This window comes from Pygocentrus nattereri, chromosome 2, assembly GCF_015220715.1.
Source record: "Pygocentrus nattereri isolate fPygNat1 chromosome 2, fPygNat1.pri, whole genome shotgun sequence".
Lineage (NCBI taxonomy): Eukaryota > Metazoa > Chordata > Actinopteri > Characiformes > Serrasalmidae > Pygocentrus > Pygocentrus nattereri.
Genome location: NC_051212.1, coordinates 14109726 through 14127008, shown reverse-complemented (window position 1 = coordinate 14127008; position 17283 = coordinate 14109726). Strand labels below are relative to the sequence as shown.

At 41.8% G+C, this 17283-nt stretch overlaps 1 protein-coding gene across 1 annotated transcript in view; it reads left to right on the top strand.

The window, feature by feature from the left end:
• The window catches only part of LOC119262461 (Fc receptor-like protein 5), a 43979-nt gene that overhangs the window by 3212 nt on the left and 23484 nt on the right, over window positions 1–17283 (top strand). The window contains exons 2-4 of the mRNA XM_037534645.1: window positions 5808–5996; window positions 12511–12807; window positions 13783–13952. Coding sequence (XP_037390542.1) covers window positions 5808–5996; window positions 12511–12807; window positions 13783–13952 — 656 coding nt within the window. The remainder of the gene's footprint in view (window positions 1–5807; window positions 5997–12510; window positions 12808–13782; window positions 13953–17283) is intronic.

Here is a 17283-nt window from a genome sequence, read left to right as displayed (position 1 = left end):
TCGGTTGTGCTCTGCTAATTATGAGGAGCCGGTCTAAACCAAAAATGCCAGGGCCGATTTTTTGTCCCAGTCCAGCCCTGTGTCTGATCAATACATCTTGTTTAACGTTCAATTCAAATCAATTTAAGGCAATTAATCCATTATAATTCATTTTAAATGTCGTGTGTTTCCTTTTGAGGATTAATTATTGATTCATTTTCAGTTAGAAAATCAACATATTGTCATTTGACAGGGGTGACAAAATTTTGTATACTGTAGGTGCGCTTCACAGGACTACAACTACTGACTGTAGCCGATCAGTTACTGCAGTTTATCAGCTTTCTATCACGTCCATCAATGGAAAGGGACCACCACTGGACCACTGCTGACCAGTTTAACTGTAATTACTGTAACTGTGTCTGTATATCTTACTGCAGCTCACACAGTAAGATTAACTGATAGAGTGACTAAGATTAATTGATATAGTTTATAAGATTAGCTAATGCGGTTATTAACATTAATAAATGATCAAACTCTGATATATAATATTAGAAAGTAAGAGCATAAAGTGAAAGATTAACCTGCACTGGGTCACTATATAACAGAACAGGACCCAGCACTAGCTTTGTTGTAAATTAAAATGAAATATTTATTAATATTTAAACCTTTTTCCTGTTTGAAGATATGCATGCTTATTCCAAGTTGTAAAAAGAAAAGATGATACAGTTTAGAATAAAAGAAACATGACAAACGTTGTTTTATCTAAAGTAATGTACTGCAGACTGAGAGAAAAGTGGTGATATACAGTCTAGCTAACTAAAATTAACTACACTACATTATCAAAAGTGTTCGCTCATCTGCCTTCACACACATATGAACTTGAGTGACATCCATTCTTAATCCATAGGGTTTAATATGATGTCAGCCCACCCTTTGCCATCCCCAAACTGTTCCCATAAAGTTGGGAGCATGAAATTGTCAAATCTCTTGGTCTGCTGAAGCATTAAGAGTTCCTTTCACTGGAACTAAGGGGCCGAGCCCAACTCCTGAAAAACAACTCCACACCATAATCCCCCCTCCACCAAACTTTACACTTGGCACAATGTAGCCAGACAAGTACCGTTCTCCTGGCAACCACCAAATCAAGACTCCTTCATAGGATTGCCAAGAAGAAGCGTGATTTATCACTCCAGAGAACACGTCTCCACTGCTCTAGAGTCCAGTGGAGGCGCTTTACACCACTGCATTCAACGCTTTGCATTGTGCTTGGTGATGTAAGGCTTGGATGCAGCTGCTCGGCCATGGCAACCCATTCCATGAAGCTCTCTACACTGTTCTTGAGCTAATCTGAAGGTCACATGAAGTTTGGAGGTCTGTGGCAATTGACTCTGCAGAAAGTTGCCGACCTCTGCGCACTATGCGCCTCAGCATCCGCTGACATCACGCTGTCATTTTACATGGCCTACCACTTTGTTGCTGAGCTGCTGTCATTTCTAATCGCTTCCTCTGTGTTATAATACCTCTGACAGTTGACTGTGGAATATTTAATGGTGAAGAAACTTCACAACTGGACTTGTAGCACAGGTGGCGTCGGATCACTGTACCATGCTGGAATTCACTGAGCTCCTGAGCGCGACCCATTCTTTCACTAATGTTTGTAGAAGCAGTCTGCAGGCCTAGGTGCTTGGTTTTATACAACTGTTGCCCTGGTAGTGATTGGAACACCTGAATTCAATGATTTGGATGGGAGAGTGAATATTTTTGACAATATAGTGTATGTTAGCTGTGTAACTTTAGCCACATTATTTATAAATACTATACAGATACTGTTAAGGTTTACTTTAAAATGACCTAAAAATACTTTTAAAATATTCAACTAAAATTTACTTAAATATCTGATAAAGAGCTACAGCTTCCAGAAACAGTGGAAAGAAACATTGTAGCTAGCATGCTAAAATTAGCTAAGTGAATCTTATCAGTCTCACATCACAACTAAAGAAAATCCGGTTCATAATAAAGAGTTCTCTTGAAATAAAATGTCTGCTGTTGGTTTTACTGACAAATAGACGTCTATATCTATAAAAGTCTACATGTTATGGAAGTTTACTTACTGATTCCTGTCAGAGACTCTGCTGTGCTGATGAGTCATTTACCTAACTCTGCTTTAACCAATGCTGTTATAGTTTGAAAATGAGCCCTTTGGCTGTTTTCTTACTTACTGTCTAAAAATTTCGAAGTAAAAAAGTGTGAATGAACTATGTAAATAAATATAGCCCTATTTCCAAAAAAGTTGGGATGCTATGCAAAATGTAAATCAAAATGCAATGATATGCAAATCACATAACCTATATTTAATTGAGAACAGTAAAAAAAGAAGACCACATATCCAATGTTGAAAAATTGTTTTTTGAACAATAGAAAGTTCAAATGAAAGTTGTGAGGGTGGAAACAAAAAGGCTGGTAAAGTTGTGCAATGCTAAAAAACACACCTGGTGGTTTATTGACAACATATGTATGTAACATGATTGGGTATAAAAAAAGCATCTCAGAGAGGCCAAGTCTTTCAGAAGGAAAGATGATGAGGGGTACACCACTCTGTGAAAGACTGCATAATCAAATAGTGGAACAATTCAAGAATAACGTTTTTCAACATAAAATGGCATAGAACTTCTGTTTTTCATCATCTATGCTACAGAATATCATTAAACAACACAGAGTATATGGTGAAATCTCTGTATGCAAGGGACAAGGCCAAAATACAGTATTTGCTGGCCGTGAATTTTAAGACATGATTCTGTAGTAGAAATCACTGCATGGGCTTCGAAAAACTTCTGCCGTTTACTGTCTGTGAACACAGTTCATCACTGCATCCATAAATGCAAGTTAAACGCAAAGAAGAAACTGTACATAAACAGGATCCAGAAATGCTGCCACCTTCTCTGGGCTTGAGCTCATTTAGAATGGACTGAGACGAAGTGGGAAAGTGGTCAGACAAATCTACATTTAAGATTCTATTTGGAAATCATGGACAGTGTGTCCTCTGGACTACAGACCACTCAGCTTGTTATCAATGCACAGTTCAAAAGCCAGTATTTCTGATGGTATAAGGGTACATTAGCACACATGACATGGGTGATGTGCACATCTATGAAGGCACCGTTAATGCTGAACAATATATACATGTTATGGCATATTTCTATTTTTTTCAGAGAAGCCTTGCTTACTTCAGCAAGACAATGTCAAACCACAATCTGCACATATTACAACAGCTTTGCTCAGTATTAAGAGTCCAGGTGCTAAACTGACCTGCCTGCTGTCCAGAACAGTCACTAAAACATTTGGCACATTATAAAATTATATATACAACACAGGAGACCCTGAACTGATGAGCAGCTGAAATCCTATACCAAACAAGAATGGGAAACATTTCACTTTAAAAACTACAGCAAGTGGTCTCCTTGGTTCCCAAACGCTTACAGAGCATTGTTAAAAGAGGAGAGGATACCCAGTGGTAAACATGCCCCCGTCCCTTTTTGAGAACATGTTGGCATCAAATTCAAAATTTCAAAAATTCATATTTTTCAAAAAAACTAAAATTTCTCAGTTTAAACATTTGATATGTTGTCTTTAGTATTTTGCTTTAAAAATATGGTTTACATGATTTCCACATCATTGTGTTTGTATTAGTAATGCTGAATTATGTGTGGCATAATGTGCCAAAATGCTGTGAAATCAGTACAGAATAGACTAGTGAATTATTTACTAAGATAATAATAGAAAACCATATTATTAAAGTATTAAACTATTATAAGCAGACCTACAGTAAGATGTGTTCATTCAGCAGTTCAACAAAGGCAGCTGCCCTGTACGTTACATACAGGAATGACCAGCCTATGAACAGCTAACTAAAGTGTTTTACCTTATTTATTGTTTCCTTTAAACAACGTGGGAATTGTTTCTTGGTTGATTTCTGTCTGCAGTGATTTTAGTCTAAATCTAATCTAAATTCAGTCAAGACAGAATCATCAACTGGAGAAAGAAAAATCACTGACTAGTCTGAATATCTTTATTCCTGTTAATAACTAATGATGTGTTTATTAGTTATGTTATTAGTTAATGTGTTATTTTCTTCATCATTCAGTTAACAGTATCTGTGCCCCCTACAGTGAAGTGATACACTATTACACTACTATGATACACTACTATATAGTGAAGTGAACACAGAGTTCAGATGTAATACATGGAGGATCCTTTGAAAAATAAAACACTATATATGTCACATTAAACTTTATTAAGAAAGAAGTAAATAATACATGAAACAAATAACATGTTACACAAACATGAAATACACAATAAAACATCAACTAATCAGTGTTTATCAAACTGACTGTCAGATCACATCACCTCTCCACAGGTATCTGACACAGCAGCTTGTTTATGATGGAGCTCAGCCACAGACAGACCTGACAGCAGAATCTCTAACAGCAGCTCTGCAGAGGAAATAAGCAGATTAATTAGTTTATTACTTTTACCTCAAATTAGAGTTGAAGGTGAGCCAAAGTCAAAAGATCTTCAACAGTCAATGTGAATTACACACACACACACACACACACACACACACACACAAAGGACAGCTTCAATTAAACGGTCTATTTATTGACTAAATATCAAATGAAGATTGACAGTTCATTCCATTATAAAGTTGGGTTACACTACAGATTCATCTAATATTCATTTAACATATGATTACTGGGAACTATTTTAAAAAGACAATGTGAAGACCGACTGGTAGCTCAGGTTTCCTGACGTGAACAAATTCAGAGAAACACTTTGCGGTCATTAAACCAAAATCTTACTCTAAAATCTTAAACTAAACCTTAAATTTGACTGAAATACAGCCAGAAAAACAGCTGTATCCTGGAGACGTGTGTTTTAAGCAGTATGTGCATTTAACAGTTTAACATTAGTGATACATATGTCTGTATTTCTTTTGAAATGATGAGTTAACAGAACGTCTAAAGACGTTTCACATTCAAAAACCACAATCTAATACATCTGATACACTGAGGGAGGCAGTCATGGGCTGGAGGTTAGCGAGCCGGCCCTGTGACCGGAAGGTTGGCGGTTCGATCCCCAGAACCGACAGTACATGATTGAGGTGACCTTGAGCAAGGCACCTAACCCCCAGCTGCCCCCCAGGCGCCGTGGATAGGGCTGCCCACTGCTCCGGGCAAGTGTGCTCACTGCCCCTTAGTGTTTGTGTGCTCACTAGTGTGTATGTGGTGGTTCATTTCACGGATGGGTTAAATACGGTGAAATTTCCCCATTGTGGGGCTAATAAGGGTAACTTATCTGCTTCGACTGATCAGCATCTTTCACATTTACAAAAGAAGGGTTTTGTGGCAAAACCATGTCTGCATGTTTAATGATATAAGTTGTTGAGAGTGAGCTTTACAAACAGGAAATATTAATTCTCTACTTTTAATAGAAAATAAGAATATTTTTCCATTAAAATGATTTTATATAAACTATAATTTAAATCAAAACTCTCAAATTAGCTACAAATGAATAAAAGTGTTTTGTAATGAAAATATCAATTTATTATTATTATTATTATTATTATTATGACTACTAATACTGATTTGTCAACTCGGATCATTATTCAGTCATTTTTCCAAACTCACGTGCATCTTCTGACTGAATATTTCAGTCTCCAAGTTTCTAAATTATTCGTCCTGTTTTTACAGCGAGACCAAAAGCTACAGTGACAATACACCCAGCTAATCCTGTGTTCACCGGAGAGACAGTCACTCTCACGTGTCATATAGGAAGTGGAGATGGCTGGTACTATGAGTGGTTTAAGGATAGTAACCCTCTCAGTGAAGCTCAACAGGGGAAGGAATACACCATTTCTAATGTTGCTGAGTCTCATAGAGGAGATTATACCTGTAAAGGAAGACAGTCAACAGAGCCGCGTTACTCAGAGACCAGTGATGCTGTTACACTGACTGTATCAGGTGAGTAACGTCTCAGTCACAAAGTCTTTCTGCTGTTATTACTTTGAAATAATGAAGTGGTTTTAATACAGATAAATAATAAAAAGGTAATAAGGGTGAAAATATTGTTTAAAACTTGATATGTAGCTCTGTCATTCAGTTTACACTGATTTTGAGTTTTAAAAAAATCTAATAATAAATATGAAACGTAATTAAAAATAAAGCCTGAAAAATAACGGACGAAAGCCAATAATTAAGATTTTTTAAATTGTCTTTACAGTCTGTCAAGTTTTTGTGGCCCTCACCAAGTGGGAGCACAACCCACTACTTTAATTTCAAGCGCTCTGCTGTTGCAGCCCTTATACTTTAAACTGAAGGGCACACAGAACCAAGATTTTCCCCAAAAAAGGAAAATGCAGGCACGATTAACTCCAGCGTCTCATGAAGAGAGCACTGCCCTCGGCCTCATGGTGCACTGCCACCCCACGTTAAACCCAATGAGCACAATCAAAAACCAAATATTTAAATAAATGAATAATTAAATCAAAACATACAGCAAGGAAAGAAAATCTCAACCTAATATGAAAGGCAGATTTACACCCAACAGAAACCACAAGGAGGGGTGGGATTCGTACAGTCTCCCAGGGTGACCTGAAACCACTAAGACCCTTAACCACCCAAGGACCACACCACCCAACCATCAGGGACCTCCACCCTTACAGCCTTACTGCGTAGTTTAGGCACCAGGCTGAATAAAGCTCCTCGGAGCAAACACTACAGCAGATGTCCAGTCCCAAAACAGTATAAGAGAAAGCAGCACCAACATAGTATTAAACACGAGAAAACAGGAAACCAGTGGCTATTATCCCCCCACAGGCACCAGCACCCTGCAGAGTACAGACAGGCACACGGACTATTCAAACCAGCCTGTTTTTAAAGCCAACATCCCCTTAAACTGGACCAGCTCGACCTGGACAATCACGGTGTTAGTCCACTTAACACTGAGCTCTTCAGCTCCTGCTAGACCCCTGAATCCGGCTAGACCCCTGAACCCTGCTAGACCCCTGAATCCGGCTAGACCCCCGAATCCTACTAGACCCCTGAATCCTGTTAGACCCCTGAATCCTGCTAGATCCTGAATTCTGCTAGATCCCTGAATCCTGCTAGATCCCTGAATTCTGCTAGACCCCTGAATCCTGCTAGACCCCTGAATGCTACTAGACCCCTGAATCCTGCTAGATCCCTGAATTCTGCTAGACCCCTGAATCCTGCTAGATCCCTGAATTCTGCTAGACCCCTGAATCCTGCTAGACCCCTGAATGCTACTAGACCCCTGCTAGACCCCTGAATTCTGCTAGACCCCTGAATACTGCTAGACCCCTGCTAGACCCCTGAATCCTGCTAGACCCCTGAATCCTGCTGGACCCCCTGAATCCTGCTAGACCCCTGAATCCGGCTAGACCCCTGAATCCTGCTGGACCCCCTGAATCCTGCTAGACCCCTGAATCCGGCTAGACCCCTGCTAGACCCCTGAATCCTGCTAGACCCCTGAATCCGGCTAGACCCCTGAATCCTGCTGGACCCCCTGAATCCTGCTAGACCCCTGAATCGGGCTAGACCCCTGAATCGGGCTAGACCCCTGAAAGACCCCTGAATCCGGCTAGACCCCTGAATCCTGCTAGACCCCTGCTAGACCCCTGAATCCTGCTAGACCCCTGCTAGACCCCTGAATTCTGCTAGACCCCTGAATCCTGATAGACCCCTGAATTCTGCTAGACCCCTGAATCCGGCTAGACCCCTGAATCCTGCTAGACCCCTGCTAGATTTACTGGAAATCGTCCTCACGCACGTGATTTGCAGCGTCCACGACCCGCGTCACGACTTTCTTCCATCTTAACTCGGCAGCCCCGACGCGGACTGCTGACTACGACCGGCAGAAGACCAGACGAGACTAAACGATACTGTGGCGAACTATCGCGGGACTGAGACACACCTGGAGCACGAAGATGGCTGCCCCTAGGGCTGCTTTCAAATTAAAAGTCCCCATCTCACCCTTAACCCTGCTGGCTACAGCTAGTAACCTGCATATTTGTACAGAAAGATGCAGAAAGCACAGTAACTTGTTTTCAGGCTGTTAAAAGTTATATATCCGAGTATTTCAATACTACATGATCAAAGCATAAACTTTCAACAACGAGAGGTTTTTACATTTGATATGTTCAGATTCAGATTCCTTTATTGATCCCAGGGGGAAATTGCAGTTGTTACAGTTGCAGCCATTTATGTAAAAATAAACACTTTACTAATAATTTAAGACAATATAGAGAAATTTACAGTATGTACACCAGATTTAAGTACTTAAGAATATAGTAAGGTGGCGGTGATTGTGATAGTAATATGAAACATCAGGTATAAAGCAGTTACAATTATTTAAATTATTTAAATTAAGTTAGTGGCCCTCTGAGTTTTTGCACACACAATTGTTGTTATTGCACATATGAACAGTTTGGTATTGAGTTTTGTGAATCACACACTGAGGGAGGAGTTATAGAGTTTGATGGCCACAGGTAATAATGACCTCCTGTGGCGCTCTGTGGTCATTTCAGTACGATGAGTCTTGAGCTGAATGAGCTCCTGTGTCTCATCACTGTGTCGTAGAGTGGGTGGGAGCCATTGTTCATAATGGCCTTCAGCTTAGACAGCGTCCTCCTCTCCAACACGGCCTTCAGCGAGTCCAGCTCCACACCCACAACATCACCGGCCTTGCGGATCAGTTTGCTGAATCTGTTGGCATCTGCCACCCTCAGCCTGCTTCCCCAGCATGCAACAGCATAGAGGATAGCACTCACCACCACAGACTCATAGAAGATCCTGAGCATAGTCCGGCTGATGTTAAAGGACCTCAGGCGCCTCAGAAAATAGAGACGACTTGGCCCTTCCTGTAGAGGGTGTCAGTGTTCTTAGCCCAGTCCAGTTTATTGTCAATATACACACCCAGATATTTGTAATCCTCCACAGTGTCCACACTAACCCCGCTGATGGACACAGGGGTCACCGGTGCCTTGTCCCTCCTCAGGTCCACCACCAGTTTCTTTGTTTTTGTCACATTGAGCTGCAGGTGGTTCCGCTCGCACCATGAGACAAAGTCCTTCACCGTCGCCCTGTACTCATCCTCCACTCCCTTGCTGATACATCCAACTATTGCCGAGTCATCAGAAAACTTCTGAAGGTGGCAAGTCTCTGTGCAGTAGCTGAAGTCCGTGGTGTAGAGGGTGAAGAGGAAGGGAGAGAGGACAGTTCCTTGTGGAACTCCAGTGTTGCTGACCACTCTGTCCGACACACAGTACTGCAGGCGTACATACTGTGGTCTGCCAATCAAGTAGTCAACAATCCAGGACACGAGGAGGGCATCTACCTGCATCACTGTGAGCTTATCACCCAGAAGAGCAGGCCAGACGGTATTAAATGCACTGGAGAAGTCAATAAACAGGACCCTCACAGAGCTGGTTGGCTTATCCAGGTGAGCATATACTCGGTTGAGCAGGTAGATGATGGCATCTTCAACTCCCAGGTGGGGATGATAGGCAAACTGGAGGGGATCTAGAAAAGGCTGGACTATTGGGGGAGGCAGAGCATGCCGTGTCAAATCTGTTAAAGAACACAGATGTGAGCTTGTTGGCCCCGTCCACACTGACCTCTGCTCAATGTTTAATAGCACATTTTCTGTTATATCCATAAAAATTCACTGACAAACCAGTATGTTCAGTACTCCTACCTTCCGTTGTTACCTGCAGACAGGTACTTGCACTACAGTGGCCATTTTATCAGAAACACTTACATATAGGTAAACATTAAAGGAGCGTATAAATTGGACAGAGACTGATGGGCTACAGTCGGTCAGTGTAGACCTACAAAGTGCACCTTTATGTAGGTGTTACTGATAAAATGTCCAGTGAGTGGCCACTCAGTTTACACAGCAGGCGTAACTAATTACTGTAGTCTACTATGATCACTATTAACACAGTAGATGTGTTTGAAATATTTCTAAAGCATTTCATTTTTACTGCAAGCAGAATATAAACCAGTTGTGATGGTGTTTCAGAGCCGTGTCTACAGTGGAGACTCTGTCACTCAGAGCTGTGGATCAGGCAGAGTAAACCAAACACAGCTGATACGTTTCAGCTTCTTTGTGCAGAAAGACAGACGTCAGCAGTTAATTTACAGAATAATTCTGCTGTAAACTGTAGAGAACTGCTGCACATTTACAGCAGAAACACTGCAGTGATCTACTGTCCTCCTTAAAGCAGTAGACTGCAGTGAAGAGTGATGCAGTAATTAGCTGTGATTTGCTGATTATATTGTGTGAGAGTCTGCCTGTCTCTGAACGTTGTGGTGATAGAGGACAGAGCTTCCCATCATTCCTTGCAGTTTTTGTGACTGTGATTTTTGTCTTAACATGTAATTCTTACTGTAAATATACGTCTGAATGCAGTTTACATGTTCTGGTATTCTAGTCATGGTGGTGTTTTGTGTTTCAGTAACTGGACCAGCCTGTAAAGTTATAATACAGTATGGACGCCATAAATAAACAGAAGTTATTGTTATTTCACACTAAACCGTTTTAGCATGAAGAGTCAGTGCAGCTCCTGCTTTGAACTCCCGGCCACTATAAAGATGTAGAATTCTGCTCTGCTGAGCTGCTGTGTTATTCTAGTGTAAAACAAGCTTTAGTCTGAGAAATCATCAGAGCTCAGAGCTCAGAGCGGGGTGGGCTACTATGCTAGCTGACAACATGGATCAGAGCAGATTTAGATGAGAACATGTTTGCAGAACAAATAAGTGAGTCATTATTTTATTAAGATAAGATACGATAAGATAAGATAATCCTTTATTAGTCCCACAGCGGGGAAATTCACAGTATTACAGCAGCAGCAGAGTAACAGGAGTAAGGCACTCAGTAATAGAAATGGGAAACAGTATAAACCTTATCAACATTGTAAATAATACAGCTACACTGACTGTAGAGCCCAGATGGAGCCCTGTGTTCACTGGAGAGTCAGTGACTCTGAAGTGTGAGATACAGTCTCACAGTGACTGGAGATATCAGTGGTATAAAGGCAGCAGTAGAACTGCAGTCAGTCAGTCTCAGACAAACACCTTCACCATCAGATCAGCAGCAGATCAGGATCAGTACTGGTGTAGAGGAGAGAGAGATGACAGACCCACATCATCACAAGACAGCAACACTGTTAGTCTCACAGTGAAAGTTAATATCAGTGCTTTTGTATTGTCACTGTAAAAAATGTGATTATAGAAATAATTTAATTTTAAAATTGAATTCCTGTAAGCAACATAACAAAATCATAACATGTAACCAGCCCATCAGTACTGCACTTACAACTATAATTACATTTGTATTTTATATTTAAGGGTGGTTTAGTAGCTTCTAATCAAAGTCCATTTTCTTTCTTTTTATTTTTTTATGTCTTATATATTAACTTAATTGTATTTCTGCAAACTTGGGTAAATGGTACCAATGCAGAATAATAATAATGTACAGAGCATCAATCCTGTTTTTAGAATAAGGCTATTTTTACTGCAAAGGGTATTTTACTGGTTTATAATCATTATTTAACATTTCATTATGTTCCTAAAGCCTTGACTGTGTAACTGTTTTACAGCTGACCATCCTCAGCAAACCTCGTATCTCCATTTCTGTTGATTTTCAGTTTTTAAGATATTTTGAAAAAGCTTTTTGGCCTTTATATTGTGTGTAAAGTTCATGAAAGATGGGCCAAAATAAACGGCCTAAAATGACTTGGAAAGAAGTCTGGTTCCATTGACTTACATTGAAAGTAATGTGTGTTTTTTCTTCTCCTCTAAAGTTTCCATTTTGGAGGTACAATGTTTTGTTCCAACAGCAGCGATATGCACATGTTCCTATTCAGATAATATTTTAGAGTGTTTGTTTAACCTTAGTGTATTTTGATGAAACACAAATTACAGACTAAAACTCAAATAGACATTAAAGAACCAGTAGGAGCCTAATGCTCCAGTGCAGTGGATCTCAGTGTGCTGTAGATTTTCATTCAGACAGTAAAATTACTCAGGATAAATGAACACAGTCATTTAAGAAAATGGTCTTTTTCAGCTCATCCTAGAAAGACATTAGCACATTATTTGTGCTACTAACAGTTAGAACTTTGTTACTGAGCTTGATTTGAGCTGCTGGACATACCGACCCAGTGCAAGCATGCGGTTCAACGTCAGTGCAGCAGAGTAAAATATTGGGAGAGTCTGTTCAACATAAATGATGAACTAACCCAACTTTGTGTAAATAGACCACAATATAGAAATATGTACACATGTGCAGTCGTGACTGACGTCTCTTTTTTCAGAATTTATACAAACACCATTTCATTTTATAGTAAATTTGCTTTTGCTAGTTTGTTTATGAACAAAAACATGAACTAACTCTAAATCTGCACTAAATCTAACTCTCTGAATCTGCACTGCTGTTCTCTTCTTTCTGTAGATCTACCCAAACCTACACTGACTGTAGATCCAGAGAGCTCTCTGTTCAGTGGAGAGTCAGTGACTCTGAAGTGTGAGATTAAAGGTTATGCTGGATGGACGTATCAGTGGTATAAACTGGCTCCATGGAGTAGATGGAGTGCAGTGTCTCAGTCTGTGTATTACACTGTAAACGGAGACACTCTCACCATCAGAAGAGACTCTGTGATTCATGGAGATCAGTACTGGTGTAGCGGACAGAGACGTGACAGATCAACATCATCACAGTACAGTGACCCTGTTACTCTCACTGTAAAGGGTGAGTCCGTTAATGTTTATATTTTACATCTTTTCATGTTCACATATAAACAACTCAGTCAGTCTGTTGGAGACTCTAATGGTTCTTCTTTTATGGTGACACTGTCGGTGGTCTAGAACAGTGGACCCCAAATCTGGTCGTGGAGACCCCCTTTGATCTAAACACTTTAACAGATACACAAGAAGGTGTTTTCAGATGGGGGGGCAACTTATGTATGACATGACAGATGACGTCCTGCAAAATGTTTACTTTGTTTTTTCATTTTATTTATAATTTGTGTCAAACAGATTGTGTCATACAGCTATAATAATGTGAGAAATGACAATAACTGACACATCAAATCACTGACGCACATCTCTCTGCTCTCTTGTTCTGGACCAACTTTATGTAAATGAGCTGAAATTTATGTAAATGAGCTGAACTTTATGTAAATGATCTGGTCAACAGTTTTCAGCTCACTGCAATGAAAACACTGCGTTCACTTAAACAGAGCAGCTACTACAGATTTAGAAAGTATAAAAACACAAACTCAGCGCTAAAACAAGCTCACACTCCACTCAGGTTATTAGAAAGTTCAGAATGTTTTATTATTTATTCATTTGTTTGTTGTTTATTTGTTTGTTTGTTTGTTTTTAACTGAAATCAGGAGCTGCTGATTCCTTGTTTCTTGCTTCCCTACATTTTAGTGTTTTCTGTGCTCCTAACACATCTGATCTGTATAATGACATAATGAACAGGCCTTTACTGGGATCAGGTGGGTGTGTTAGTGCAGGTAACCATTAAAATGTGCAGGACAGGGGGTCTCCAGGACCAGGGTTGAGAACCACTGATGTGGAAAGAGACACCAAGAATTTATTTTCATTTATTTCTGTAAACTGCGTGGATGTTTCATTGTTTGTGTCCATTTCAGTGACATGTTTAGTCTCTGACTGCAAAATGTGCTCTAAGACTTTATTCTTTCTTGTGTTCTCACAGCTTTACCTACTGCTGAACTCACTGTAGAGCCCAAATGGAGACCTGTGTTCAGTGGAGAGTCAGTCACTCTGAAGTGTGAGATTAAAGGTTATGATGGATGGACGTATCAGTGGTATAAACAGGATCCATGGAGTAGATGGACTGCAGTGTCTCAGTCTGAGTATCACACTGTAAACAGAGACACTCTCACCATCAGAGCAGACACTGTGATTAATGGAGATCAGTACTGGTGTAGAGGAGAGAGACGTGACAGACCAACATCATCACAGTACAGTTCCTCTGTTACTCTGACTGTAAACGGTGAGCTCTTAACTATGATTTCTACTAAATGAAATTATTAATCAGTGTAGCAGGTCGAGGTTTTACAGCACTGAAATCTCTGGAGTTGATCTCAAATGTATCCAGGTGGTACCAGGGAGGTTCTAAGGAGTGCTCAAGAACCCCCTGAAAATCATTCAGCACCCCGTTAGCACCCGTAAAAACGTTGATTTGCCTTTTTATATAAATAATATACCTTTCATTAGACTTTACGTTCATAAGTCTTTTCCACCTCCCACAAGTTTATAATGAATCTGTGTACCTACACAGTCCCTCACTGAGACTGCTGATAAAGGATCAGGTCTTTTAGAGAACTCTTAATCAAAACACCCTAAAATGCTGATCTTCAGTCAGACACTAACATATATACACACTACTATTGCGAGATCACTGTAGTGGATTATTTTAATAAGCTGTTTAAACACAAATCACTTCTTATTCCTTCCAAAAGGCAGAAAAGTCAGAACTAACCAGTGAAAGTACCAGCAGCTCCCACTTTGAGTCAGTCTCTTCATCAGTTACAGCAGCTGCTTCTGTACAAGTGAGTTTAAGGACCAGCTCGACCTGGACAATGACGGTGTTAGTCCACTTAACACTGAGCTCTTCAGCTCCTGCTAGACCCCTGAAACCTGCTACAACCCTGCTAGACCCCTGAATCCTGCTAGACCCCTGCTAGACGCCTGAATGCGGCTCCAGCTGTAAAACCCATGTCCGGGTGTTTAAGGCTGGTTTAGGCGAGTCTGGGTGGAGGTGAGAGTTGGAGCTCCTACCTGCTCGTTAGAGGCTTCACGGGTCGGAGCTTCACTGCTGAACCTCCCGACCTGCTCTATGATCACGGACGCCGCTTGGGCCGCTCTGGAAATCATCTTCACGCACGTGATTTGCAGGGTCCACGACCCGCGTCACGACTTTCTTCCATCTTAACTCGGCAGCCCCGACGCGGACTGCTGACTACGACCGGCAGAAGACCAGACGAGACTAAACGATACTGTGGCGAACTATCGCGGGACTGAAACACACCTGGAGCACAAAGATGACTGCCTCCAGGGGCTGCTTCCAAATTAAAAGTCCCCATCTCACCCTTAACCCTGCTGGCTACAGCTAGTAACCTGCATATATGTACAGAAAGATGCAGAAAGCACAGTAACTTGTTTTCAGGCTGTTAAAATTTATATATCCGAGTATTTCAATACTACATGATCAAAGCAATGGGGAGGGGGGGTGCCACTGGATTGGCAGACTGGAGTGGTGGTGCCTCTTTTTAAAAAAGGGGACCGGAGGGTGTGTTCCAACTACAGGGGAATCACACTCCTCAGCCTCCCTGGTAAGGTCTATGCAGGGGTACTGGAGAAGAGAGTCCGGCTTATAGTCGAACCTCGGATTCAGGAGGAGCAGTGCGGGTTCCGTCCTGGTCGTGGAACACTGGACCAACTCTTTACCCTCTCCAGGATTCTGGAGGGTTCATGGGAGTTTGCCCAACCAGTCCACATGTGCTTTGTGGATTTGGAGAAGGCATTCGACTGTGTTCCCCGGGGTATTCTGTGGGAGGTGCTTCAGGAGTACGGGGTACATGGCTCTTTGCTACGAGCCATTCAGGCCCTGTACAAACAAAGCAGGAGTTTGGTTCGCATGGCCGGCATTAAGTCAGACTTTTTCCCAGTGAGAGTTGGACTCCATCAGGGCTGCCCTTTGTCACCGATTCTATTCATAATTTTTATGGATAGAATTTCTAGGCGCAGTCAGGGGATGGAGGGTGTCCGGTTTGGTGACCTCAGGGTCACATCGCTGCTGTTTGCAGATGATGTGGTCCTATTGGGGACATCAGGCCGTGAACTTCAGCTTTCACTGGATCGGTTTGCAGCCGAGTGTGAAGCGGCCGGGATGAGGATCAGTACCTCCAAATCCGAGGCCATGGTTCTCACACGGGAAAGGGTGGAGAGCCCTCTCTGGGTCGGGGATGAGCTCTTGCCTCAAGTGGAGGAGTTTAAGTATCTCGGGGTCTTGTTCACGAGTGATGGTACAAGGGAGCAGGAGATTGACAGGCGGATTGGTGCTGGGTCAGCAGTGATGCGGGCTCTTTACCGGTCTGTTGTGGTAAAGAAAGAGCTAAGCCATAAGGCAAGGCTCTCGATTTACTGGTCGATCTACGTTCCCACCCTCACCAATGGTCATGAGCTTTGGGTAATGACCGAAAGAACGAGATCGCAAATACAAGCGGCCGAAATGAGTTTCCTCCGCAGGGTGGCTGGACTCTCCCTTAGAGATAGGGTGAGAAGTTCGGTCACCCGGGAAGGACTCGGAGTAGAGCCGCTGCTTCTTCACATCGAGAGGAGCCAGTTGAGGTGGTTCGGGCATCTTGTTAGGATGCCTCCTGGGCGCCTCCCTTGGGAGGTGTCACAGGCAAGTCCACCGGGGAGGAGACCCCGGGGAAGACCCAGGACACGCTGGCGTGACTATATCGCCCAGCTGGCCTTGGAGCGCCTCGGAATCCCTCCCAGGGAGCTAGTGGAAGTGGCTGGGGAAAGGGAGGTCTGGGCTTCATTGCTCAGGATGCTGCCCCCGCGACCCGAACCCCGGAGAAGCGGAAGATGATGGATGGATGGATGGATGGATGATCAAAGCATGAACTTTCAACAACGAGAGGTTTTTACATTTTATATGTTCAAATGTTTGAGTAACACATTTTCTGTTATATCCATAAAAATTCACTGACAAACCAGTATATTCAGTACTCCTACCTTCCGTTGTTACCTGCAGACAGGTACTTACACTCAGTGGCCATTTTATCAGAAACACTTACCATATAGGTAAACATTAAAGGAGCGTATAAATTGGACAGAGACTGATGGGCTACAGTCGGTCAGTGTAGACCTACAAAGTGAACCTTTATGTAGGTGTTACTGATAAAATGTCCAGTGAGTGGCCACTCAGTTTACACAGCAGGTGTAACTAATTACTGTAGTCTACTATGATCACTATTAACACAGTAGATGTGTTTGAAATATTTCTAAAGCATTTCATTTTTACTGCAAGCAGAATATAAACCAGTTGTGATGGTGTTTCAGAGCCGTGTCTACAGTGGAGACTCTGTCACTCAGAGCTGTGGATCAGGCAGAGTAAACCAAACACTGCTGATACGTTTCAGCTTCTTTGTGCAGAAAGACAGACGTCAGCAGTTAATTT